Source organism: Microcaecilia unicolor, chromosome 3 (genome assembly GCF_901765095.1).
Source record: "Microcaecilia unicolor chromosome 3, aMicUni1.1, whole genome shotgun sequence".
Lineage (NCBI taxonomy): Eukaryota > Metazoa > Chordata > Amphibia > Gymnophiona > Siphonopidae > Microcaecilia > Microcaecilia unicolor.
Genome location: NC_044033.1, coordinates 302,308,329 through 302,334,266, shown reverse-complemented (window position 1 = coordinate 302,334,266; position 25,938 = coordinate 302,308,329). Strand labels below are relative to the sequence as shown.

The 25,938-nt window shown below is 45.7% G+C and overlaps 1 protein-coding gene across 16 annotated transcripts in view; it reads left to right on the top strand.

Annotated features, from left to right (window-relative positions):
• SENP1 (SUMO specific peptidase 1) overlaps positions 1–25,938 on the top strand; it is a 347,559-nt gene that overhangs the window by 171,462 nt on the left and 150,159 nt on the right. For 14 of the 16 annotated variants that reach the window (XM_030198243.1, XM_030198250.1, XM_030198244.1 and 11 more), the window contains 4 exons: positions 13–51; positions 3,373–3,457; positions 10,043–10,198; positions 25,693–25,824. In XM_030198243.1, the coding sequence (XP_030054103.1) occupies positions 13–51; positions 3,373–3,457; positions 10,043–10,198; positions 25,693–25,824 (412 nt within the window). The remainder of the gene's footprint in view (positions 1–12; positions 52–3,372; positions 3,458–10,042; positions 10,199–25,692; positions 25,825–25,938) is intronic. The other 2 variants (XM_030198245.1, XM_030198255.1) reach the window with 1 other exon arrangement.

Sequence of the window (25,938 nt, the reverse complement as noted above, 5' to 3'; positions counted from 1 at the left end):
TCTTTTTTCTAGTGCCCCTTTCTTCCAGGCAGAGCTTTGGATCAAAGAATTGTAAGTTCTTTAGTTATTTTTATATCTTTTGACTTATTTTTCAAAGTAAATCTGTCAAGCTGATAATAGATGAACTTAACTATGAGCACTGTAATAACTTCGCCTGCATTTATCAGTGTTATTTTATGTTTGAAAAACATATTTCCTTAGAATTATCTGAACTTTATTGCAAGATAAGACAGATTTCCACTGATAACTCTGAATTATTCCACAGAACCTCATTTTTAAAATTTTACTTCATAAGAAATATTTTACAAGTGAAACATCAAGCAATATTTGATTTATAGTCACATAAAAAAAAGAGTACAGTAGGAAAATTCTTTAATTTAAACATATAAATCCACATTTAAGGGTCCTTTTAGTAAACTGCAGTAAAAAATAGTCTTAGTACGCTATTGCACAGGTTTTCCCATGTGCTAAGGCCATTTCTACCACATCCAGAAAATGGCCAAATTTCTATTTTTCCTATTAATGGCCATGTGCTAATGTTGACATTAGCATGCTGCCATTAAAAAGGATTACCTTGTGAGCTCTTACCAACACCTATTTTGTAAGCAGTAAGAACTAACGCAATAATCCTGCACTAACCATTTACAGGCAGATGATCAAAAGCCCTGCGCTGTTCCGAATAGTGCTCTAAAATAGCGCTGGAACAGCGCGGGGCGCTATTAGACTTATGATCAGAGATAATGCATGCAAATTTAAGCAGCGCAATTATCTAAGATCATGGGGTAGAAGTGCAGGAGAATTGTGCCTGAGCATGCGCTCAGCACAATCCTCCCACACTTGTTGGACAGGTCTGGGCTGTCAAACACAGGGGCTGAGAGGTCCATGGTACCACCAGGCCCTGACTACCCCTGCTCCGAGCAATGGGGGCTGGAGGTCCAGCGGACTTCCGGTCCCCCCGACGATCCCCCCCCCCCCCCAGGTTCAGGGAGGGCTGGAGATCCGGTGGGTCTCCAGCCCCCCCATCCCCCAGCAAATGGTCCCTGGTAGTCCAGTGGGTGCTGACCAAGCCCCCCCCCCCCCAGTGACAGGGGGGGGTGGAGGTCCGCTGGACCAGCGGACCTCCAGCCCCCCTGTCGCTTGGAGGGGGGGGCTTGGTCGGCGCCCACTGGACCACCAAGGACCATTTGCTGGGGGGGGGGTTGCATATTTGGGAGGAATGGGGGCCTGCCAGCATGCAAATGCATGCTGGACAGGGCTCACCATTCCTCCCCAATGATTTGCAAACCTTAACGCCAGCTCAGAGCTGGCATAGGGTTTGTCGTGGCCAGCGACCCAGTCTTTGGCGTGCTGGTCCCTGATCATTGGGGATGAATGTGCTAAGCGCTGATTAGCATGCATTTGCAAGCTACTTGTGCTAAGAGCCCTCGAGCGCATTGTTTCATGCGCTTTGAGGGCTCTGATCATGGGGTGGTAGCAAACTCCTGTGCTAGTATGGCGCTAACAGCCTCTAGCGCCGGCGTTTGCTTTTGATCATCTGCCTGTTAGTGTGCAGTAATGTACCTGCACTGAGTAGCATAGGAACGCCCAGTCTCCAGCCTCCAACAAAAATTTTAAAAATTTCTAGATCATACTGATTTGGAACTTACCACAAGATATGTGAGTGCATCCATAGTGAGCATGTGCTAATGCTTACCACAGCTTAGTAAAAGGGCCCATTGGAGAGGAGAGAAACTGTTTCCAGAAAGTAAGTAAAATTAATGGTGCCATGACATTTACCTTACTGCCAGTATTAATTTGGGCTTATAAACCTCCAAGTACTGTAGAGATTACTAAACTGATTGAGCTGAGAAGATTCAACAAATATATGCCTATTTTCTTGATATTTTTTTACCCACTTACATGGGAACCTCAAATAAAAAGAGGCTCCTGAAGCAAATATTAATGCATTTAATTCAAGAAAGGCCTTAATATCTTAACTGCATGGCTCGTCATATCAGGAAGCAAATGTGGTTTTTTTTTTTTTTTGTTACATGTGTACACCGCACTTTCCCACTCATGGTAGTCAATGCGGCTTACATGGGGCAATGGAGGGCTAAGTGACTTGCCCAGAGTCACAAGGAGCTGCCTGTGCCTGAAGTGGGAATCGAACTCAGTTCCCCAGGACCAAAGTCCATCCCAACCACTAGGCCACGCCTCCACTCCACAAAAGAGAATCTTTTTTTTCTGAAAAAGTAGGTCAGCTTTTAGGCCCTGATGCTTAAAAGTAAACATGGGCACTAAAGGCATTAGTACAGTACTAGCGCTCACTTTTACCTGCACAGAATGTTTAGAGGGGTCTAGAGCAGGAAATGTGTGTTAGGTACTACTAGTGCAGATAGCATGCAAGTGTTGTCAAGCTCATGTAAACGAGGTAATTTTGTATTCCTCCCCAATGCTCAGAAAAGAGTGCCCAAAACAAAATTGCCTTACTGCTGCAAAAAATAATGCTAGGTTGGAGCAGGCATTAGGATGTTGGAAGAGAGGATTTCCCATGATTCTCGTGCTTCTCTCATGATTCTTTCTGCAAAATCTGCAGGTTTTGATTTGCTCTTGGAAGCAGAAAGAAGCCCATGTAAGCCCTTAAGTGCTGGTCATGAGAAACAGCATACCCAAGCGAAAGCATTTGTCATTTGTTTCCTGCATCTAAATTTAAAGCATCCATGCTAAAAGAAAAGAATAAACGCCCAAAGTGAACACACACATTGGCATCTGTTTCCTATGTCTAAATATGTGTCCAAGCTTTAAAAAAAAAAAAAAAAAAAAAAATTAAAACTGCTTATGTTTAGGCCGCAGAAAACTAGACGCCAATGTGTGCTTCACATACAGGTTTTACCAGGCTGATGTGCACTGGAGCCAAGCTTACCATGGAAGTCGTCTGCATATGCTCCAAGAACAATCCTCCCATGCCAAAGCACGATCCTCCCACCGAGCTCCCTAATATTCGCCTATATTTGCATCTCATTAGCGTTGAGCATTAGGGCGTTGTTCTTCACTGTTCAAGTGGTATTTTTACAGTGCTAGTTGGAATAATGCTGGAGTTTTGAGCATCGGAGCCCTACGTAAGAGCACTTCGTTTCTATATGCATATATCAAAGCCTGGTCCTTTTTGGAATTGGTTTCAGGTAAAATGGCCACAAAGGTACATGACAACCGATAACAAGTAACTTTGAAAAATATTTATCCATTATTTAATAAATTTCTATTTTAGAGAAGTGCATACATATTGGCCATTGAAGGGCAAGATAAGAGCAGTGGTGGGTTATGATATAAGAAAAGTATGAAAATTGTGGAAACAATTATATTCTGAATTTAATTTTTTTTTTTTTTTTGCAGGACTAGTTTATATGATTCAAGAGCACGGGAGAAAAGGCGTCAAATTGAGGAGCAGAAAGCTTTGACTTTAAAGCTCCAGAACCAGGTGATAGTTTAACATGGGCATTTTTGGTGGGGGAAAGGTGGGATCTTTAAGATGTTTGTCCTTTACAAATCCTTAATTTATCTGCAGGTTTTTTTTTTTAAGTATGTAGAAGACATGGTTTAGCTACTAAATGGGTAATATAAGTTGAATTTTTAGACTGAACTGCTGTTCGCTGAGGAAAAGGAGGCCCAAAGTTGTGTTCTCACATGTGGGTGATGTGATCAGACAGAGCCTGGTATGGACGCTGACTAACATATAGATGTTTCTAGCAGTGTCTCACCATGCATGCACAGGTGCCTTCCTGCCCGACGCTTGAGTGTGGGTCCCTCAGTCTTTGTTTTTCCATGGTGCAGAGAGGACGCATCTTCATGGTCTCTTCTCGGTGCTTTTATTTCTCCGCTTTTGCAGTGCCTTCCCATGCAGGTATTTTTCTCCCATTTGTCTTTGATCTTCGTTTTTATTTTTCCTCTTAGTTCAAGGTTGGTTTTTTTTTTTTTTTCTTGCGGCCTGATAGGCCCACTTGGCATGAGCACCAACATCAATTTGGCCTCTGCCCCTTTTTAGTCCAAAATTGAGGAATTTAATTTGGCTGCAATTCTTTTCTCAATGTGCAAGAAGGACCCCCCCCCCCCCCCCCCCCCCCAGTGGCTTTGACATGCACCCAATGTAATGGGGTAACTGAGTTGACGGACCAGCACTCTTGATGCATCGCGTTCCTTGGGCATAACCATGACGCTAACTCGTGTTTTCTCAGTTTGAAAATTCAGTTGAGGACATAGAGGGCACGTCAGATCCATCAGGAGGGACTTTTGGCTCCTTGAAGGCCGGTCCATCGATATAAGCACCAGAAGCAGCGACGTTGATGGCTGTCTAGACATCAGCTACCACTGGGAGAGCACCAGCATTGAGGGGGTCTCCACCTCCCTCGACATCAGACACTGATAGTTGGCCCTGGGATCTTATCAGTATTGGACCCAATACCGAGGACACGTACGAGTTCATTCTTCTCATCGGCATTGGAGAACCGCGATTCTCAGCCCAAGAAGCACAAACATTGGTCCTCTTCACACGGTGTTGGGAGCACCAGGGCATTGGCATCGCTGGTACCCGAGATGTGCTGGCACCGTGGTGCAGGTATCGATGCGCCAGTCTCCGGTCAGCTGGGTTCCCACTTCCCATTTGGTACTTGCTCCTTTGCACCATGTCCTGGCTCCCCAGCCGTTGTTGATGTCTACCTTCGATGAGCGTTATCGAGCCCGTGATCAGGGAGGAGCTGGTGCAAGCGCTATAGCTGCAACCATTTCTCAGGCACAGAGGGTGCTTACATCTGCTATATCTCAACCCCAGCTTCTTCCTGAGACTCCTGCCTTGCCTGTGGAGTGGTCTTCGACACCAGCACCCTAATGAGTGTCAACATTGACCCATGTAGTATTACTCTTGACATTGGGGGAGGAAGCTTCCCCGAAGTCTGTGGGTAGGGTTATACCCTGGTACCCTTCGGTGTGTGGGCATGGTCCCACTGAGCTGGAGCAGGTACAGACTCTGTTCAATCTGAGTACTGTGAGGAGTCTGGGACTTCTCTTGGTACTCAGAAGAGGACCCTCATTACTTCTCGGGGGAGGAGTTTTATGGGTTCCCTTCTGATCCCTACTCACCTCAAGAGACATAAATCTCTACCTGTGGGTCATTTACACAGGTTTTGTGAAGGAAATGGCTTTGGCTATCCCATTGAAGTTGGAGACGGAGGTGACTGGCTATCCCACTGAAGTTGGAGACGGAGGAAAAATCCAGGGCATAGGCAGAGAAAGGGGGGTCATTATTCCATTGCACCTTATTTCTAAAGATGCACTGACGAACTGGGAATCTCACCAGTCAATACAGGTTGCAATTAAGGTGGATATGCATTATCTTACCCAGAAGGCTGCTGAATCCGCCGTCAACGAGCAAGGAGCTCCAGGACTCATTCCTCAGCTCCCCCGGGTAGAGAGGCTCGGACACAAGACTCATTTGGGAGAAACGTTTATCAGTCCTTGATGCTTATTGCTTACATGCAGTCCTACTAGCTCTACATGAGCATTTACTTGAAGTCTTTGCTATGTAGTGCGTTTAGCTTCTCTCCCTTAGGAGCAGGCCACTGAGCTTCACCAGTTGGCCACTAAGCAGCTGGAGTACAGAAAGTATTTGGCCGGGGCACTTATACACGTTTGATGTTGCATCCAGATTCTCCATCATTGGTGTGGGGATGCACAGACTCTCATGGCTGTATGTTTCTGACCTAGAACCTGCAGTTCAGGAGAGATTAGTTGGATGTACCTTGCCGAGGAGACAATCTTTTTGGGGATAAGGTGAAGGTGTACTTCTTTACGCTGACCTCGTAAAGAAGTACACTGACACCAACCCGTCCTCCTTTTGGCATTCTCCAGCTTCATCCTCCTCAACCAGGATATTTTCCAGTGGGCCTAGGCAATAGACCTATTATTCTCAAAGGCATAGATTTCCGCTGCTGCCTTGCTGTACCCAGCAGCTAAGGCCCAGTGCTTTTGCCCTTGTTGGTCCCACCCTCAGAAGCCCCAGCGGGCTCCCCAGTTAAAGTAGGGGATGGGTTTTTGACTGGCTTCAAGAGAGCAAAACTGCAGTCTAAGTAGCCATCCCAGATGACCTTCAGTTTTTTCCATCAAAGGTGGCCCCTTGAAACCTATGACCAGTGGGTTCTTCAAGTAGTCCGTCTTGCTTACGCGCTTCATTGGTGTCAGAAACCATCAAAATGCCCACCAAGAGCATAAGACAGTGGGACGTTGACCATGAATTCAAGAGACAAGGTCAGTGACGTGAAGCTTCTTAACATAAGTTTATTAGTTGGAGACTCTACTGCGTTTTGGCCATAGGCCTGCTTCAGGAGTCTAAAATGATAATATATATATAAGGCATAAATACTAAAAGGACAGTCAAAAAAAATTAAAAATGAAAAAATGCTGAATGATAAATGATATAAGAACAGAAAAAGCATATGATGTATGAACAAATATACTAAGAAACATATAAAATAACAATAGAAGAGCACTTGCTATGTAAAAAGAGAAAATGTATATATATATATATTTATATATGCAGAGAACATGTGTATATAAAGTAATCTAATGCCCGTGGAGTGAATACAAAGAAAGTACATTATAGATTTGTGTAAATCAATTGGAAATGATAAAAAGTCCATATGGAGTTATGTTATGAAACAAAGTGCATAATGATTTCATGTCTATCAATGTTAAATATTGTAACAGGCACATACATAGTACTTGTAGAAGAAATCTCCACCCTTCTGCAGGCCAATGCGGTCAAGCCAATGCCATCAGGGGAAGAAGGGAGAGAATGTTATTCCAGGCACTTGTACCCAAGAAAATATGGCGTTCTGTCCTATCCTAGACCTAAGGGCTGTGAACAGATTCCTAGTCAAAGATTTTTCCCTGGGCACCCTTCTTCCCATGATACAGGAAAACGATATGCTCTCTGGACTTGAAGGATGTCTGTACCCAGATATTGATTCTTCCCAGTCACAGGAAGTATCTCAGATTCCATGTAGGGGAAACACCACTACCATTATCACAGTCTGTCTTTTGGTCTTGCGTCAGCACCCAGGGTATTCACCAAATGTCTATCAGTAGTTGCAGTGTCGCTACCTAAACTGGGAGTTTATACGTTGCCCTACCTGGATGGTTGGCTGGTCAAAAGGACTTTACAGGAGGGGGCACAAAAGTCAATGCAGAAAAGTATTTGGGTGCTGGAGCTAATAGGGTTCATCATAAACAACCCTGGCCCACCTTCTCCCAGTACAGAGATTGGAGCTCTCCTTGATACAGTGCAGGCTCAGGCTTTTCTGCCCCAAGTGAGAGCAGATGCCTTGGTAGCAGTCACCTCACGAGTCCAAAGCAGCAAGCAGATCATGGCTTGGCAGATGCTGAGATTTAGGCCACATGTCACTCCCATGGCTTGCCTCCATTTGAGCAAGGCCCAGTGTACCCTAGCTTCCCTGTGGTCTCAAGTGGCTGGGAACCTCTTCATCCTATAACCCACTTTCTCAACCAACCTACCCAGGCCTCCTTCTCCTCTTTTCCTGCTATCACCGAAGAGGAAACCGCCCATCTCCTCTCCTCCTCGAAATCCACCACCTGTTCCTCAGACCCCATTCCCACCAACTTACTTAACACCATCACTCCTACTATCACCCCCACCATCTGTCATATCCTCAACCTCTCTCTCTCCACTGCAACAGTCCGGGCCACCTTCAAGCATGCTGTGGTCACACCACTCCTCAAAAAAACATCACTTCACCCTACCTGTCCCTCCAACTACCGCCCCATTTCCCTCCTACCCTTCCTCTCCAAAATACTTGAACGCACCATTCACAGCCGATGCATTGATTTTCTCTCCACTCATGCCATCCTCGATCCGCTTCAATCCGGCTTTCGACCACTACACTCGACAGAAACGGCACTATCTAAGGTCTGCAATAACCTGTTCCTCGCCAAATCCAAAGGTCACTACTCCATCCTCATCCTCCTCAACCTATACTCCTCTTTTGACACTGTCAATCACAACCTACTTCTTGACACACTGTCCTCCTTTGGGTTCCAGGGCTCTGTCCTCTCCTGGTTCTCCTTTTATCTCTCCCATCGTACCTTCAGAGTACACTCTCATGGTTCGTCCTCCTCCCCTATCCCGCTCTCTGTTGGAGTTCCTCAGGGATCTGTCCTTGGGCTCCTTCTTTTTTCAATCTACACCTCTTCCTTAGGCTCCCTGATCTCTTTTCATGGTTCCACTATCATCTTTATGCTGACGACACCCAGCTTTATCTCTCCACACCAGAAATCACTGCGGAAACCCAGGCCAAGGTATCGGCCTGCTTATCCGACATTGCAGCCTGGATGTCCAACCGCCACCTGAAACTGAACATGTCCAAGACTGAGCTTATTATCTTTCCACCCAAACCCACTTCTCCTCTCCCTTCACTCTCTATCTCAGTTGATAACACCCTCATCGTCCCCGTCTCATCTGCCTGCAACCTCGGTGTCATCTTCGACTCCTCCCTCTCCTTCTCTGCGCATATCCAGCAGATAGCCAAGACCTGTCGCTTCTTCCTCTATAACATTAGCAAAATTCACCCCTTCCTCTCTGAGCACACCACCCGAACTCTCATCCACTCTCTCATTACCTCTCGCCTTGTCTACTGCAACCTACTCCTCACCGGCCTCCCACTTAGCCATTTATCCCCCCTTCAGTCCATTCAGAACTCTGCCGCACGTCTTATCTTCCGCCTTAACCGATATACTCATATCACCCCTCTCCTCAAGTCACTTCACTGGCTTCCGATCAGATACCGCATACAGTTCAAGCTTCTCCTACTCACCTACAAATGCACTCGATCTGCAGCCCCTCCTTACCTCTCTATCCTCATCTCCTCTTACGACCCTACCCGTAACCTCCGCTCTCAAGACAAATCCCTCCTTTCAGTACCCTTCTCCACCACCGCCAACTCTAGGCTTCGCCCTTTCTGCCTCGCCTCACCCCATGCTTGGAACAAACTCCCTGAGCCCATACGCCGGGCCCCCTCCCTACCCATCTTCAAATCATTGCTCAAAGCCCACCTCTTCAATGTCGCCTTCGGCACCTAATCACTACACCTCTTCTCGGGAAATCTCAACTACCCCAACTTGACATTTCATCCTTTAGATTGTAAGCTCTTCTGAGCAGGGACCGTCCTTATTCGTTTAATTTGTACAGTGCTGCGTAACCCTAGTAGCGCTCTACAAATGTTAAGTAGTAGTAGGAACCTAATTTGTCTCTCCAGAGTTGGGTCGCTCCTTTTTCTGGTTGATAATTCAGTCAGATTTGACTGTGGGACTACCATTCCAAATTCTGCCACCTCAGAAGGTGTTGACAACAGATGCAGCAACCTAGGATGGGGGAGCGTGTGTCAATGGGCTTACACACCTAAGGGGACATGCTCTTCTCAATCAGATCTCCATATCAACCTCCTCAAGCTGAGGACCGTTTGGAACACTCTAAAGGCTTTCTGAGATCAGCTACAGAACCAAATTATTCTCATCGAAGTGGACAATCACGTTGCAGTGTACTATATGAACAAGTAAAGAGGTATGGGCTCCTACCTCTTGTGTCAGGAAGCAATAAGGATGTGGCAGTGGGCCCGCTTTCTCGGGATGGTTCTGCGAGCCACGTACCTAGCGTGAAAGGACAACAGCCATTTTTCTATTGGCCATCATTTGCTATGTTACTATGAATATATGCCAAGTTTGGGAAGCACTATATGTACTTAGACTGGAAAACTATAGGTCTTAAATTTTCATTCATAGTCTTCTGAGACATTTGGGGCTTCTTAATTTTCCTACTCTTTTCCCCAAACAGAATGGGCTATCTTATATCATAAGAAGTTATCACTCCCAATGCCTAACTGTTTTAGAGTAGTGTTTTTGGTCTGGGTGAACCTATTTGTAAATTAGCTGTTTATGTAAACTCTTTGAATACAATTCACTGTTAGTTCTGTAATGTTTTTCTACAAATTAAAAAAAAAAGTGTGAATTTCAGAGGTTGCAAGAACATTCGGTGCCAGACTCTATAGATCTACATCTCCGTGTGCCACTTGAGAAAGAGATTCCTGTTACGATAACCCAAGAACAGAAAGAAGACACACAAGCTGATGAAGGAAAAGAATTTCCAGAACTGACTGAGGTAAATTTTGTAATTGCAAAAATACAACCTTGGTAGGCTGTTGATATCTCAATCCTCCCCAACCCCACCTCGAAACCTGATTGTAGCCTAGATTTAACTGGTTTTCATCTTGTCCTGGAGAACAAAGTAATAAATGCAGTTTTGGGGGCTGGCTCTGTTGCTTGAGTGTGGTGCAAGAAATCCAGTTCAAATCTTTGCACTAATCAAGACTGGTTGAGTCTAGACACACCATAGAGGAGGGCCCAACTAATGAGCAATCCTAAGTGTGTCCCGCTTTGTTATCCTTATAGTCCTTGAGCTAATATGCTGTCTGGGCATAGAGGGATCAAATATAGAAGACTATAAAATAGAAATAGCAGAAATGAGCAATTTGTAAACCAGATGGTGCCTGTTAAGATTAAGCACTTCAGATGTGAGGAACCTTTTAGAATAGATACTTTTTTTTTTGGTTGATTCTGGTTCAGCTTTTTACTGTATTCTCATGGCACTTGCCATTTAGGGACTTGTATTGTAAAGTGCACTAACTAGTAAACACAGGAATTAACACACAGTAACAGTTACCATGCAGCCATGGCATGTCCCATGCTGCAGTTCCCCCATTAACTGCTTATCGGAGCAAGAAAGGGTGTGGAGAATGAGCGGGGTATTGATGTCAATACTGCTTTCATTAGTACATAAGTTACAATGCACTAGCTTGTCACCACTGCAGTAGCATAGGTGCACATAACACCTCAGGAGGAGGTGGCATTAAGTGCAGACATTCTACCAGCAGGCAATACTTCTTGCTCTTAAAAAAAGATAAATGCACACACATGCATTCCTTTTCATAGTTCCAGACCAATCCAGCTGTGTGAGTATATGCTCTCCTGCTAGCAAATGGAGACTGAGGAATTATTTTAAACCTAAAATAAATAAGGCTCTTTAAACCAAAGAAACTGTTCAATACTGTTCACTTTTTAGTAAATGGAAAAAAAGGAAGGTTATGATTGTTCAATGGCTAATGACTACATAATCATCAAAGACTGACCAGATACACCCCACCTCATCAAACTGACAACAACCAAAACAAAGGAAGAACTCCAACATGCGGACAACCCCAACAGAAGGGAAAGAAACCTCATAACAAACTCACGTTAACAAAGAAACGACAACTAACAAAAATCCACACAACACCAAACAGAAGACTCACACCAAAAAATTCAAGTGGGTTACATCAATGCCAGATCCGTAGTAAACAAAACAACAATAGTAACAGACTGGGTCACGTCAAAAAACCTTGATCTACTTTTCATCAATGAAACCTGGATCCATGATCAAAAGGACCCTATAATCCTAGACCTCTGCCCTCCAGGATATAAAATCGCTCACTGGACCAGAAAGGAAAAGAGAGGTGGAGGCATAGCACTAATCCATCGATACCACTTTACCACCGAAGCCACTGCCGAGTCCATAAAAACCCAACTTGAAATTGCCTCAATCAAAATCCACAACAAAATCCTGCTTGATCACCTGAACTGTGTCTTGTTTTATAGACCACCAGGTAATTGGAACGAAGGCCAGACAATCTTCTCTGACTTCATTTCAAACCCTTATGCAACCAACTCCAATATACTAGTATTAGGAGACATTAACCTTCACCTATAAGACCCAAACTCTACTAACACACTAGAACGTAAGGAATTCCTCCACTTATGGGATCTCAAATGGCCACAAATGCAAGCAACCCATGTCAAAGGGCACACACTCGACCTCATCTCACACAAACTGTCAACAGATCAGAACCTAATAATAACAGATATTAAATGGACAGAAACACCATGGACCGATCACTACAAACTAAACCTATCTCTAAAATGGCAGAAGAAGGGTTCATACCGCACACAATAACACACAACCTACAGCACCAGCGGCCAAATAGACTCGAAAACATTCTGGCAACAGATATACAGTAATGAAGGGACAGCACAAACAGACTCCACATACTACCTCACAGAATAGGATAAAAGATGCAGAAGCATACTAGTCGAAATAGCACCCTTATGAAGAAGAACCTCATGTAGGCATAACTCTATACCATGGTTCAACGATGAACTGAAAACATTAAAAATACAATCCAGGAAACTCGAGCATGGAAAAAAATAAAAGATGAACACACACTCAATGCATGGAAACAAATACAAAGAAAATGCAAATACACAGTAAGATCAAAAGGACATACTATAAAACTAAAATAGGGCCAGATTACAAAAACACGAAGAAACTATACCAAATCATGAACAAACTATTAGACATTACAGCGGTCACTACAACCAATACAGACATCCCATCTGCAGACAAACTTGCTAAATACTTCAATGAAAAAATTGCAAACCCAAGCAACACGCTACCTTTGGACAATAGCGATATTGAAAACTTCATCAATAGCTTGGATCCAACCCCTGGAGAATACCCAGCTGACCGAACTTGGTCAAACTTCGTTCTCCTCACCACCGAAACAGTTACCCAGATGATCAAAAGATTCTCCAACACCCACTGTAAATTGGATACCTACCCCAGCTACCTAATAAAATCCGCCCCTGACTGCTTCTTAGCAGACCTCACATCCCACCTAAACTACATGCTTCAACAAGATCTCTTCCCTAAGGAAAATGACAACACCCTACTCACCCCAATACCAAAAGATACCAAGAAAAATACAAACGAAATCACCAACTACCACCCAGTAGCATCTATCCCACTGGTAATAAAATTGATGGAAAGCATGGTAACCAAACAACTTACTGATTATATAAACAAATTCTCAATATTACATGAATTACAAACAGGATTTCGCCCCCTCCATAGCACTGAAACAGTACTAATTACTCTCCTAGCCAAATTCAAGCAAAAAATAACAACAGGTAAAAGCATACTTCTCCAGTTCGACATGTCTAGTGCATTCGACATGGTAAACCATAATATACTACTAAGACTCCTAGACTACTTCAGAATTGGAGGAAATATACTTAGTTGGATCAAGGGTTTCCTAACCACTAGAACATATCAAGTGAAATCAAATTCAAACATATCACCGTGGAAAACAGACTGCGGAGTACCTGAAGGATCACCACTATCACCGATCCTTTTCAACCTAATGATGACCCCACTAGCCAAGTCCTTATCCGACCAAGGTCTTAACCCTTTCAGCTATGAGGACGATGTCACAATATATACATTCCTTACAAACACGATCTGACAGAAATCGCCAACGAAATTAAGCTCAGCTTGAACATCATGGACTCATGGGCAAATGCATTTCAACTAAAACTCAATACAGAAAAAACACACTCATCCCAATACAACGCGAACAACCCCACAAATACAGTGGGGGAAATAAGTATTTGATCCCTTGCTGATTTTGTAAGTTTGCCCACTGACAAAGACATGAGCAGCCCATAATTGAAGGGTAGGTTATTGGTAACAGTGAGAGATAGCACATCACAAATTAAATCCGGAAAATCACATTGTGGAAAGTATATGAATTTATTTGCATTCTGCAGAGGGAAATAAGTATTTAATCCCTCTGGCAAACAAGACCTAATACTTGGTGGCAAAACCCTTGTTGGCAAGCACAGCGGTCAGACGTCTTCTGTAGTTGATGATGAGGTTTGCACACATGTCAGGAGGAATTTTGGTCCACTCCTCTTTGCAGATCATCTCTAAATCATTAAGAGTTCTGGGCTGTCGCTTGGCAACTCGCAGCTTCAGCTCCCTCCATAAGTTTTCAATGGGATTAAGGTCTGGTGACTGGCTAGGCCACTCCATGACCCTAATGTGCTTCTTCCTGAGCCACTCCTTTGTTGCCTTGGCTGTATGTTTTGGGTCATTGTCGTGCTGGAAGACCCAGCCACGACCCATTTTTAAGGCCCTGGCGGAGGGAAGGAGGTTGTCACTCAGAATTGTACGGTACATGGCCCCATCCATTCTCCCATTGATGCGGTGAAGTAGTCCTGTGCCCTTAGCAGAGAAACACCCCCAAAACATAACATTTCCACCTCCATGCTTGACAGTGGGGACGGTGTTCTTTGGGTCATAGGCAGCATTTCTCTTCCTCCAAACACGGCGAGTTGAGTTCATGCCAAAGAGCTCAATTTTTGTCTCATCTGACCACAGCACCTTCTCCCAATCACTCTCGGCATCATCCAGGTGTTCACTGGCAAACTTCAGACGGGCCGTCACATGTGCCTTCCGGAGCAGGGGGACCTTGCGGGCACTGCAGGATTGCAGTCCGTTATGTCGTAATGTGTTACCAATGGTTTTCGTGGTGACAGTGGTCCCAGCTGCCTTGAGATCATTGACAAGTTCCCTCCTTGTAGTTGTAGGCTGATTTCTAACCTTCCTCATGATCAAGGATACCCCACGAGGTGAGATTTTGCGTGGAGCCCCAGATCTTTGTCGATTGACAGTCATTTTGTACTTCTTCCATTTTCTTACTATGGCACCAACAGTTGTCTCCTTCTCGCCCAGCGTCTTACTGATGGTTTTGTAGCCCATTCCAGCCTTGTGCAGGTGTATGATCTTGTCCCTGACATCCTTAGACAGCTCCTTGCTCTTGGCCATTTTGTAGAGGTTAGAGTCTGACTGATTCACTGAGTCTGTGGACAGGTGTCTTTCATACAGGTGACCATTGCCGACAGCTGTCTGTCATGCAGGTAACGAGTTGATTTGGAGCATCTACCTGGTCTGTAGGGGCCAGATCTCTTACTGGTTGGTGGGGGATCAAATACTTATTTCCCTCTGCAGAATGCAAATAAATTCATATACTTTCCACAATGTGATTTTCCGGATTTAATTTGTGATGTGCTATCTCTCACTGTTACCAATAACCTACCCTTCAATTATGGGCTGCTCATGTCTTTGTCAGTGGGCAAACTTACAAAATCAGCAAGGGATCAAATACTTATTTCCCCCACTGTATAAACACCCCAGATTACATCCTCCCCATCTCAAACAGCCTGAAAATCCTCTGCGTTACAATCGACTACAACCTTACACTAGAGAGCCATGTGAAATCTACAATAAAGAAAATGTTCCACTCAATGTGGAAACTCAAATGCATGAAACCATTCTTCCTGAGGGAAACGTTTCGCAACCTGATACAATCAATGGTACTAAGCCATGTAGATTACTGCAATGGAATTTATGCGGGGCAAAGAACAACTTTGTCGTAGGAACCTCGGCCGTTTGGCGTACTGGGCCCGGTAGACCTCGCCTGCCTCCTGGCGCTCTGTTCGGATTCCTGAGCAGGGGGAGGAGTAGGGAAACACACACCGCGTGTTTCCCTACTCCTCCCCCTCCAAATTGGACAATCGCGGCTCCTCCCCTCTCCCTGACGTTTCCCTACTCCACCTCCACATTGGGCACTCGTGGCTCCTCCCCTTTTGCTGACGTCACAATTATCTACATGATTGACACCACCACCAGATATCTACTCCATGAGGGACACCACCACCGGAAGCCACCAGGCAGCCTCAGAACGTTGGAGGTGAGCTTTATTATAGTAGATTTGTAACCTGCTTAGGTAATAGGTGGGTTATAAATTTAATAAATAAAATAAACCATGGTTTATTGCCTTCACCCTTTAAAGGGTCTTGTGCAACACACAAACAACCAATATTTCTCAGTGTGCAGCAGGTGGTAAGTGAGCTCTTGTGTGTTCCAGATCTGGTCTGGTAGATTGTGATGAGAAAACTTATAGTTGTCTTTCCTTTTGGGTAGTTCCTGGGTGAGCCTTGGGCTCCACATACAAAAAGATATAGCTCAGAAGTACTACTACTACTTATCGTTTTTATAGCGCTACTAGACCTATGCAGCGCTGTACACTTGAACAAGCAGGTGCTACACCCCATGGGACTATATTCCATTACAATCCCCTTTTAAGGTTTTCTTCCAGTCTACTTTTGGAGCCTTGTCCCCTGCCCCTTACTTTTGGGAGGGACCTGTGAATGCCTAGACCCAGGATCCAGAAACCGGACTAATAAAAAAATAGTATCACTTGGCAAGGTCGGGTTGAGGCTTTGGCAGAGAGCAGTGGAGTGCATTTTTGCTCATGGTGAGTGTAGCTGGTGCTGCTCAGCTTATGGCAGCCACTTCTTGGTGATCTTGGCAAGTGGCCTTTGCCACACCTGCAACAAGGATTGATGGGAATCCCTTGGCCTTGGGACCAAAGCAGATTACAGATCATGTTTTTTTTTTTTTTTAAAGGTCCTTTATTTTTTCAAATTCCCTTTTTCCCTTGTTTGTTTTCTTTCTTTTTCGACAGTGGCCGGTTTTAGGCTGTGCAGTCGGGTTTCTACCATTTTTTGCGCCCTTTTTACTTGGGCACAATCGAGTCTTTTTCGCCGGTGCCATTTTTCCTTCCATGTTATCAAAGACACCCAGCGGCTTCAAACGTTGTACTTGGTGCAACCGGACCATCTCAGGTACAGATACCCATTCTTGGTGTATTCAGTGCCTTGGGCTCGACCATTGCCCAGCTCGTTGTGCCCTGTGTCTTCGTATGAAGAAAAAGACCCAACATTCTCAAGAGGCCCAACTCGTTAAACTTTTTGGGGCTCAGTCCGGACCTTCAGCATCTGTACAGAGGTTGGCGACGGCGACATCGAGGGACACATCGACGTCGGGAGCAGAAGTACACATGGCTGCTGAGAGGCCAAGACAAGCTGGGAGCAGTGAGGCATCAAGTGAGTTTCCACCTATCTCTAGGCCCCCTGCTTTGCAGGTCACCTGGGACCGACCATCGTCGGACCCGACCCCAAGTTGATGTGAGGATTCAATGTTGTCCTCGTCGGCACCAAGGAGCTTCGGTGACGGGAATCGAGCGAAGGCTAAAAAGCATCGTCACTGTTCTCCCTCGACACGCGGTGCCGGGAGCTCCGGGGAGTTGAAATATTCGGCACCCAAGAAGCGTTGGTGCCGGGAGGACCGCTCCCCCTCCATACAGGAGGTGCCGATGCGTCGGCCTCTTAGCAGTCCGGTTCCTGCTCCTGAGCCTCAACCGATTCTGCCATTGGTTGCTCCAATGCCCCCCCCCCCCAAACCTTCTCCGATGGCGGCTCTCGAGCACATCCGGACCCTACTTCCAGAACTTCTGCGCCAATCTGCTTTGGCATCGGGGGTGCTTTCGCCTGCCGTGTCGTGTGCTGCAGCTGTGTCTGGCCCTTCACCTGCTGTGCGGTCCCTGTCCTCAGTGCCACTTGCGGCTCCGGTGTCGGCTGCCACCCAGGTTGACTCCCCATCAACGTCGGTGGAGGAACGTTCACCACAGTCCATGCGGGCGTTGGCCCTTCGACATCGCCATCGAGGATGCCGGTTCTCGGTGTTTACGCAGGCTCAGTCTCAGAGCTCCCTTAGGGAAGTGCTTTCCGATACTGAAGAGGACCACTTGTGGGAGTCAGAGGAAGATCCCAGGTACTTTTCCTTTGGATGTGGAGAATTAGCCCAGGGCTGAGATGCTGGAGATCCTTTGCATAAGTTACTCAGGGAAATCCTTATGCGAAATTGATCGTTCCCTCTGGTCCTGTGATCCCTAAGAAGACCGATTCCCAGTGTCAAATCCACGGTGAACTCGGGTTGATGAGGTCTCAGTTAACCCACAACTCCATAGTGGTGGACTCCGACCTTACGAGAGCCAAGAGTACTAGAGACTATGCCTCGATGCCCCCAGACTGAGAAGCTAGGACCTTGGATTCTTTTGGGAGGAAGACGTATCAGGCCACTATGCTCGCTGCCCATATTCAATCTTACCAGCTCTTCACGAGCGTTCACTTGCAGAACTCGGTGAGGCAGCTACCTTGGTCGTTTCCCTCCCTCCGGAGCAGGTCGAGCCTTTTCGCCAGATGGTCAGGCAGCAGAAGGCATGTCGTAAATTCCTGGCCAAGGCTGCTTATGACACTTTGATGTGGCATCCAGAATATCTGCTCAAGGTATAGCGATGCACAGACTCTCATGTCAGATGTACCTTGCCCGGGGGGGAGGGGGGGGAATAATCTTTTGGGAGAGAAAGTGGAAGACCTGATTGACCAGATCAAAAAGCACAATAATGCTATGGCTTGTGTCTCCCGCCAGGTGCCTTCTGCTACAGCCTCCTCAACCAGGAGATTTTTTGGGGGGGGACGCAGAGTGCTCTCTATTCGTATGCTAGGCATAGGTACATTCTGGCGTCCAGACAGCCTGTTCAGGCTCAGCCCAAGCGCACTCTTTCTCGTCAACAGTGTGCGCTTAAGGCCCCTGCTGCTCCCCAGCAAAAGCAAGGGATGGGCTTTTGACTGGCTCCAGCAAAGCATAGCCATAGTAAAAGTATCCGTACCAAACAACTGGCCGGTTGGAGGGAGGTTATTGTTTTTTTCACCAAAGGTGGCCTTTCGTAACCTCCGACTGGTGGGTTCTTCAGATAGTCTGGTTAGGATACACACTCAATCTGGAATCCAGACCTCCAAATTGCCCACCGGGAGCTCATTCATACAGCTCCCAGCACAGGCAGGAACTATCTGCCCAAGGCCCATGCAGTCTAACCCATTCCACCAGGGGAAGAAGGGCTGGGATTCTATTCCAGGTACTTCCTTGTGCAAAAGAAAACAGGGGATGCGTCCCATCCTAGACCTAAGGGCCCTGAATAAGTTCCTAGTCCGAGAAAAGTTCAGGATGGTTTCCCTGGGCACCCTTCTTCCCAAGATTCAGGAAAACAATTGGCTATGCTCTCTGGACTTAAAGGATGCTTACACATCTCTATACTTCCAGCTCACAGGAAGTATCTTCGATTTTGGTTGGGAACACACCACTTTCAGTACTGCGTACTGCCTTTTGGCCTGGCGTCTGCACCCAGCGTGTTTACCAAGTGTCTTCTAGCAGTAGTCGCAGCATCGCTACGCAGGTGGGGTTGCATGTGTTCCCTTATCTCGATGACTGGCTGGTGAAGAGCACCTCGGAGGACTGTGCTCTGGAGTCCATGCGAATGACTATTCAGGTGCTAGAGCCGACTAGGGGTTGTAATAAATTACAAGAAGTCCCATCTCGCTCCTGTTCAAAAATTGGAGTTCATTGGAGCACTGCTGGACACAAAGACAGCTTAGGTTTATCTCCCTGAGATGCGGGCAGACAACCTCCTGTCCCTGGTGTCCGCAGTGTGAGCATCTCAGCAGGTCACAGATTGGCAGATGTTGAGACTTCTGGGGCACATGGCCTCCACAGTTCATGTAACACCCATGGCACGTCTACATATGAGATCAGCTCAGTGGACCCTAGTTTCCCAGTGGTATCAAGCTGCGGGGAATCTGGAGGATGTTATCCAACTGTCCACAGACTTTAGCAACTCTCTTCAGTGGTGGACAATCCGGCCCAATTTGACCATGGGACGACCATTCCAAATTCTTCAGCGGCAGAAAGTGCTGACAATGGATGCATCCCTCCTAGGGTCGGGAGCTCACGTAGATGGGCTTCACACTCAGGGAGCCTGGTCCTCCCAGGAAGCAGGTCTTCAGATCAACCTCCTGGAGCTATGAGCCATCTGGAACGCTCTGAAGGCTTTCATAGATCGGCTGTCCAACCAAATTACCTTGATTCAAACAGACAGGTTATGATATACTGCACCAACAAACAGGAGGGTGCCAGATCTCATCCTCTGTGTCAGGAAGCCGTCCAGATGTGGCTTTGGGCCCGCCGTCAAGGCATGATTCTCCAAGTCTCTTATCTGGCGGGCATAAACAGTCTGGCCAACAGGCTGAGCACACTAATGCAACCTCACGAGTGGTAGCTGAATATGGGAGTCACCCACAAGATCTTCCAAGTGTGGGGCACCCCCTCGGTGGCTCTCTTTGCCACTCAAATCAATCACAAAGTCCCTCAGTTCTGTTCCAGGCTTCAGGCCCACGATAGAGTAACATCAAATGTTTTTCTCCTACGTTGGGGAACATGCCTTGTGTATGTGTATCCTCCCATATCTCTAGTAGAGAAGACTTAGCTGAAACTCAAGCAAGACTGCGGAACCATGATCCTGATTGCTTCCTTCTGGCCATGTCAGATTTGATTTCCTTCTTCTTCTGGAGTTGTCCTCCGAAGAACCGTGGAGATTGGAGTGTTTTCTGACTCTCATCACTCAGAACGAGGGGTCGCTTCTGCATCCCAACCTGTAGTCTCTGGCTCTCACAGCATGGAGGTTGAGAGCGTACAGTGTCTCCAAGGTCTTGCTTGCTTCTAGAAAAGATTCCACTAAGAGGTGTTACTCTTTTAAATGGAGCATGTTTGCCATCTGGTGTGACAGCAAGGCCCTAGATCCTCTCTTGTCCTACACAGACCCTGCTTGAATACCTTCTACACTTGTCAGAGTCTGGTCTCAGGAGCAACTCAGTAAGGGTTCACCTCAGTGCAATTAGTGCTTATCAGCGTGTAGAGGGTAAGCCTATCTCTGGACAGCCTTTAGTTGTTAGCTTCATGAGAGATTTGCTTTTATCAAAGCCCCTGTCAGACCTCCACCAGTGTCATGGATCTCAACGTCATTCTCATCCAGCTGATGAAAGCTACTTTTGAGCCACTGAATTCCTGTCATCTGAAGTACTTGACTTGGAAGGTCATTTTCTTGGTGGCTGTTACTTCAGCTCATAGGGTCAGTGAGCTTCAGGCCCTAGTAGTGGATGCACCTTATACTAAGTTTCATCACAACAGAGTAGTCCTCTGCACGGACTCTAAGTTCTCTGCCGAAGGTGGTGTCAGAGTTCCATTTGAACCAGTCAATTGTCTTGCCAACATTTTATCCCCATTCTCATGTTCACCCTGGCGAAAACAGCTTACACACCTTGGACAGCAAGAGAGCATTGACCTTTTACGTGGAGCGGACAAAGCCCTTCAGACAGTCCGCCCAGTTGTTTGTTGCTTTCGATCCCAACAGGAGGGGAGTCGCCATCGGAAAACGCACAATCTCCAATTGGTTAACAGATTGCATATCCTTCACTTATGCCCAAGCTGGGCTGACTCTGAAGGGTCATGTCACGGCTCATAATGTCAGAGCAATGGCTGCGTTGGTGGCTCACTTAGCCTCCATTGAAGGGATTTGCATAGCTGCAACGTGGTCTTCAGTCCACACATTCACATGACATTACTGCCTTGAGCAGGATACCAACTCCACCCCCCTATGTCTCGTTTTTATTCTGTTCCAGGCTGCACTCTCAGCTAGCTACATATAGTTTTAGATCTACATTATGTCCTTGCTGTTGCGAGGCTCAGTTCACCAGTGTTTGTTTTGGGTGAACCTGGATGCTAGGGATACCCCAGCTGTGAGTATAAACATTCTGCTTTCCTCGGAGAAAGTGAAGATACTTACCTGTAGTAGGTGTTCTCTGAGGACAGCAGGTTGATTATTCTCAAAAACCCACCCACCTCCCCTTGGAGTTTTGTTTATGCATACACTTAACTGGAGTATGTGCTCACGAGGCGGGTGGGAAGTCAGTCGCGCAGTGCACACTGTACGTGCGCCAGAAGACTCTAGCAAAAGGTTTTCATTTTGCTATGGCAAATGCCGGTTCCCAGGCCGACGCAGACATCGACCAAGTTGTGAGAATAGTCAGCCTGCTGACCTCAGAGAGTATCTGCTACAGGTAAGTATCTTCGCTTAACTGGCAGCTGATTTCAATTCTGAGAGAACCTTTACTGTCATGGCCAGGTTTTGTATCTTCTTCAGGGAAGAGGTTCAATTTCCAGCAAAAGCATACCTCCCAGGTGGCTGGAAATTGAACCTCTTCCCTGAGGAAGCTACTCGATTTTCCTCACTGAGTCGATCTGTAGTTCAGAAACTTTTAGTCGCTCTTGTTGTTTCTTTACGTGATCACTTGTTGTGCTCAATCCTTTTCAAGTCAGTTATCAATCTCCTTATGACTTCAAGAGCTACTATTGGTTTGAGGCCTCCACCTCAATTTTCTGATATTCTGGCACTTAGAGGAGCCATCCTACTGAGTTTTCCTGGGGCTGAGGCTAAAGCTGGCATTAGTGGAGATTCCAGAACTAGGAGTAACCCCAGAACTATCTACCTGTATGGGGCCATGTTTGGACCTCTGAACCAATTGATGCCACTAGTACTTCCACACACGGATGCTGTCTCATCTCATGTCAGCAAACTGCTGGCTTAAGAGGAGTTCAGGCAGGCAGAAGGATGAACGTGTGATGTTCTCTAGGCTGGGGAGATCTCCTTCTCCAACCACACCAGCAAGGAATCCTCTGGTTGCTCCCAGGACGTGTATGGGCCGTGTAAACTGAGTTATCAAGGTCTGAACAGCAGTTGGGGTACGCGGTAAGACTCAACTTTTTCTTTCCTTTTACCCATTGTTGAAGAAGAAAAGCATTAGGGAAAGCAAAGCTCTAAATATTAGTAGCTGGAGCTTGTCAGGCCAGTGTCATTCTATGGCAACCATCTTGACCCTAATTGCAAGCTCTTTCTTATCAGAAGCCCAACCTGGTTACGTCATATGTGAAAAGGTAGTGCTGCGTCTAGTTCTTCCTTTTTTGTCTAAGGTGATGTCTTCCATGTAATTTCACTTTCAGTATTCAAGAAGGCAAGAGGTTAGACAAGATGCTTGTACCAATTGGATCTTCAAATAACAATACAATGTCTTCCAAAGAGAACTGAGGATCTGACATTTAGACCATATTTTCATGTTTGCAGGCGTTGGGAATGGAGATGGCCTCTAAAGCAACAGTGGTAAAGTGGATTAAAGAAACCATAGTGTCATACATTGTGCAGGGTGCCTGGTGCCATCAGCCCTAAATACACATTCCGCTAGGGCACAGGCTGTCCTGGATGGAGCATAGTCTGATTTGAACACAGGACATTAGCAAATCGGCCATTTAGTCATTTCTGTATTTGTACAATAGATGTACAAGTGCATCGGAAAGCGGCCCTTGGAACTAGTGTTTTGTCAGCAGGCTTAACTGGGGCCCTCCCTAACTACATACTGCTTTGATATGTCTCATGCATCTAAACTGGCTTGGCGGGATGATGAGGAAGGAAGTGAGTCTTATCTGTTATTTTTGAGTCCTTCCAGACCAATCCAGAATCATCCAGGGTTTAGTACTGCAGAGAGAGAAAAATGTGTTGAGAGGTAGAAGTTAAGTGGGATTTCATCTCACTAGTATGCTAGGCTGCATTGAGAGAGGTGTAACCAGCAGAAAAAAGTTGCTGGTAAGGCCCCACCCGTTCCGTTTTGGAGGCCGTATCTTGCTGAGGATGTAAAAAGAATAGAAGCGGTCCAGTGGAAGGCGACAAAAATGAGTGGGGTTTGGGCCATAAGACGTATGAGAAGAGACTGGAATACCTTATGTATGGGCTAGAGGAAAGAAGGGACAGGGAGATATGATACAGATGTTTAAATACTTGAAAGGTATTAATGTAGAAACAAATCTTTTCTAGAGAAGAGGAAATGGTAAAACTAAGGGACATGAGCTGAGGTTGCCTGGTAGTTGACGCCTGGAATGCCCTCCCGAGAGAGGTGGAGAGACCAAAACAATGATGGAATTCAAGAAGGTGTGGGATGGGCACAGAGGATCTTTATTTAGAAAATGGATAGTGTTAAAAGAAAACCCTTTAATGGCAGCGTGTATGTGACTGAGTGTTGCTTGGGTTCCGGCTGTGATGAACCAAGGCCGGTGCTGAGTAGACTTTTTTTTTTTTTACAGTCTGGGTCCTGAAAATGACAAGGCGGATTCAGATAGGTTGGAGTGGGCTTTGACGGCAACTTCAGTAGTTGGAACATAAGAACAGAGCGAGGTGGACTTCTACAGTCAAAGTCCCAGAAACATCAAAGAGAGACTGACATCAAGTATATAATATCACGTTCATTGTTGTTTTAATCATGAATGGGTAATGTGTGACTGTTGGGCAGACTAGATGGACTGTTCAGGTCTTTATCTTTTGTCATTTACTGCGTTACTATCACTAGTCTTCTTTCCTTTCCTTCAGGATATGGGTTGACTTAATTATATAGAGGGTTATCTTGTCCTGGAGTCATAAGAGGAATTAGTTACTCCATTGTTGAGAAATAAAGGCTGGTTGTGGGCAGCACAGGACCCTTCATAGGTTAAATGCCTTGAACTTGTGGCTTTCAGTCTCCGTCTGCTATCAGCAGGGTATATACCCTTGTATCTGGACTTGTCTGGAGGGGCTTAAGAAGCAGAAATTAGTCCTTTTCCTAACTTTTCTATCGGACAGTCAGGATAAGAGAGGGGTGATGAGTCAGGCCAGTTCTGGAGCGGTGGGTGGGTGGTGAAGCTTGAGGTTCATGCTTCTGTTAACACATGGAGCCATGGTACCTGCACTGGCAGATAGTGTGGTAAGTGCATCAGTGCTATTTGCCGATATATTTACTGTATAATAAATGTCTGCCCTGTGTGGTAACTACAGGTCAGATGGTAGCACCAACAGTTATTGCACAGGCTTTGTGCTTGCTTATATTTAATTTTTGTTCCTAACATATACAGTAAGCTGCAGCCTAATTGCTCCTGGGCCACCAGATCAGGTTTCCCCCAAACTTAACCTTCCTACCCCCATTCCCCCTCCCACCGCTCCCTCACTTCTTGGTATTACTAGTGGTCCAGAGGGGTGAGGGGAGTCTTATATGGAAATATGACCCCTAGCAGTAGTCATACCATTTTGAAGCCAGTGCAGAACTGGGCATTGCTCCTATCCTAAATCCCCCTGGACCACCGATGATACAATCAGATGGGGGATTTGTTCTTGTTGGGGCTGTGGTGGGGGAGCAGGGGATCCTAATATGGTAGCCTGAGAGCATTGGGCCGCAGCTTTGTGGCCCAGTGCTTCCAGACGTAAAGCTGGGGTTATTTTACCATGATTTCTGGGCCCTAACGCAACTTCTGGAATATCACTGCATGTTGTTCTAGGGTATTTGTATAGTAATGAGATACAAAACATTCATTTGTGTATTTTGTATTTCATGACTACCTAACCCACGATGACTTAAATATTGCTGTGGTATTTTTGGTCAAGCAGCATTAGGGCTGTTAGTTGCATTAATGCCCAAAAAACACAATTTAAGGCGCTAATGTTGCTTGATGAATTCCCCCCTAAATCAGGGCAAACATTAAGCCTAATACCCCAAAGAACTTATAGGGGTTAGCAACAGTGCCTACCTTAAAATGATTAATGCTTATTTTTATGTGTAGAAGAGCCTAATTTATCACCAAGGAAAAGGAGTGTGGTTTGAGCACTTTAGTGGCAAAATTCAGCAGCTGAATTTGTCAGTTGAAGTGCTAACGTGTAAATAGTAGGTCTGAATTCTAAATGTGTACCTGCCAATCCAAAATTTGAACTGTATTTTCAATAGTCATAGGTATCAATTTTGCAAGGCTGTTGAGCCATTTGGTATGTTACTCCTTTGTGCCTAAATGTTGAGGGTAATGAGATTGATCCATGATATAAATTGTTTCAGTACTGAGTAGTTTTTTTCTTTCTCTAGGAAATGGAGAAAGAAATAAGAAGAGCTTTCTGCAGTGGGAACCAAGATGAGGTTCTTAGTGAATGTTTTCGGTTAACAATTACTCGCAAAGACATTCAGACTCTCAACAACTTGAACTGGCTTAATGATGAGGTCAGTATGCATTTCTATTCTATTTGTGAATAGCAGTTTACATTCCAAAGAAGCTCTCTACTAAAGAGGGATATACATCTAATGTATTTCTGAAAGAGAAAATACAATGGCACC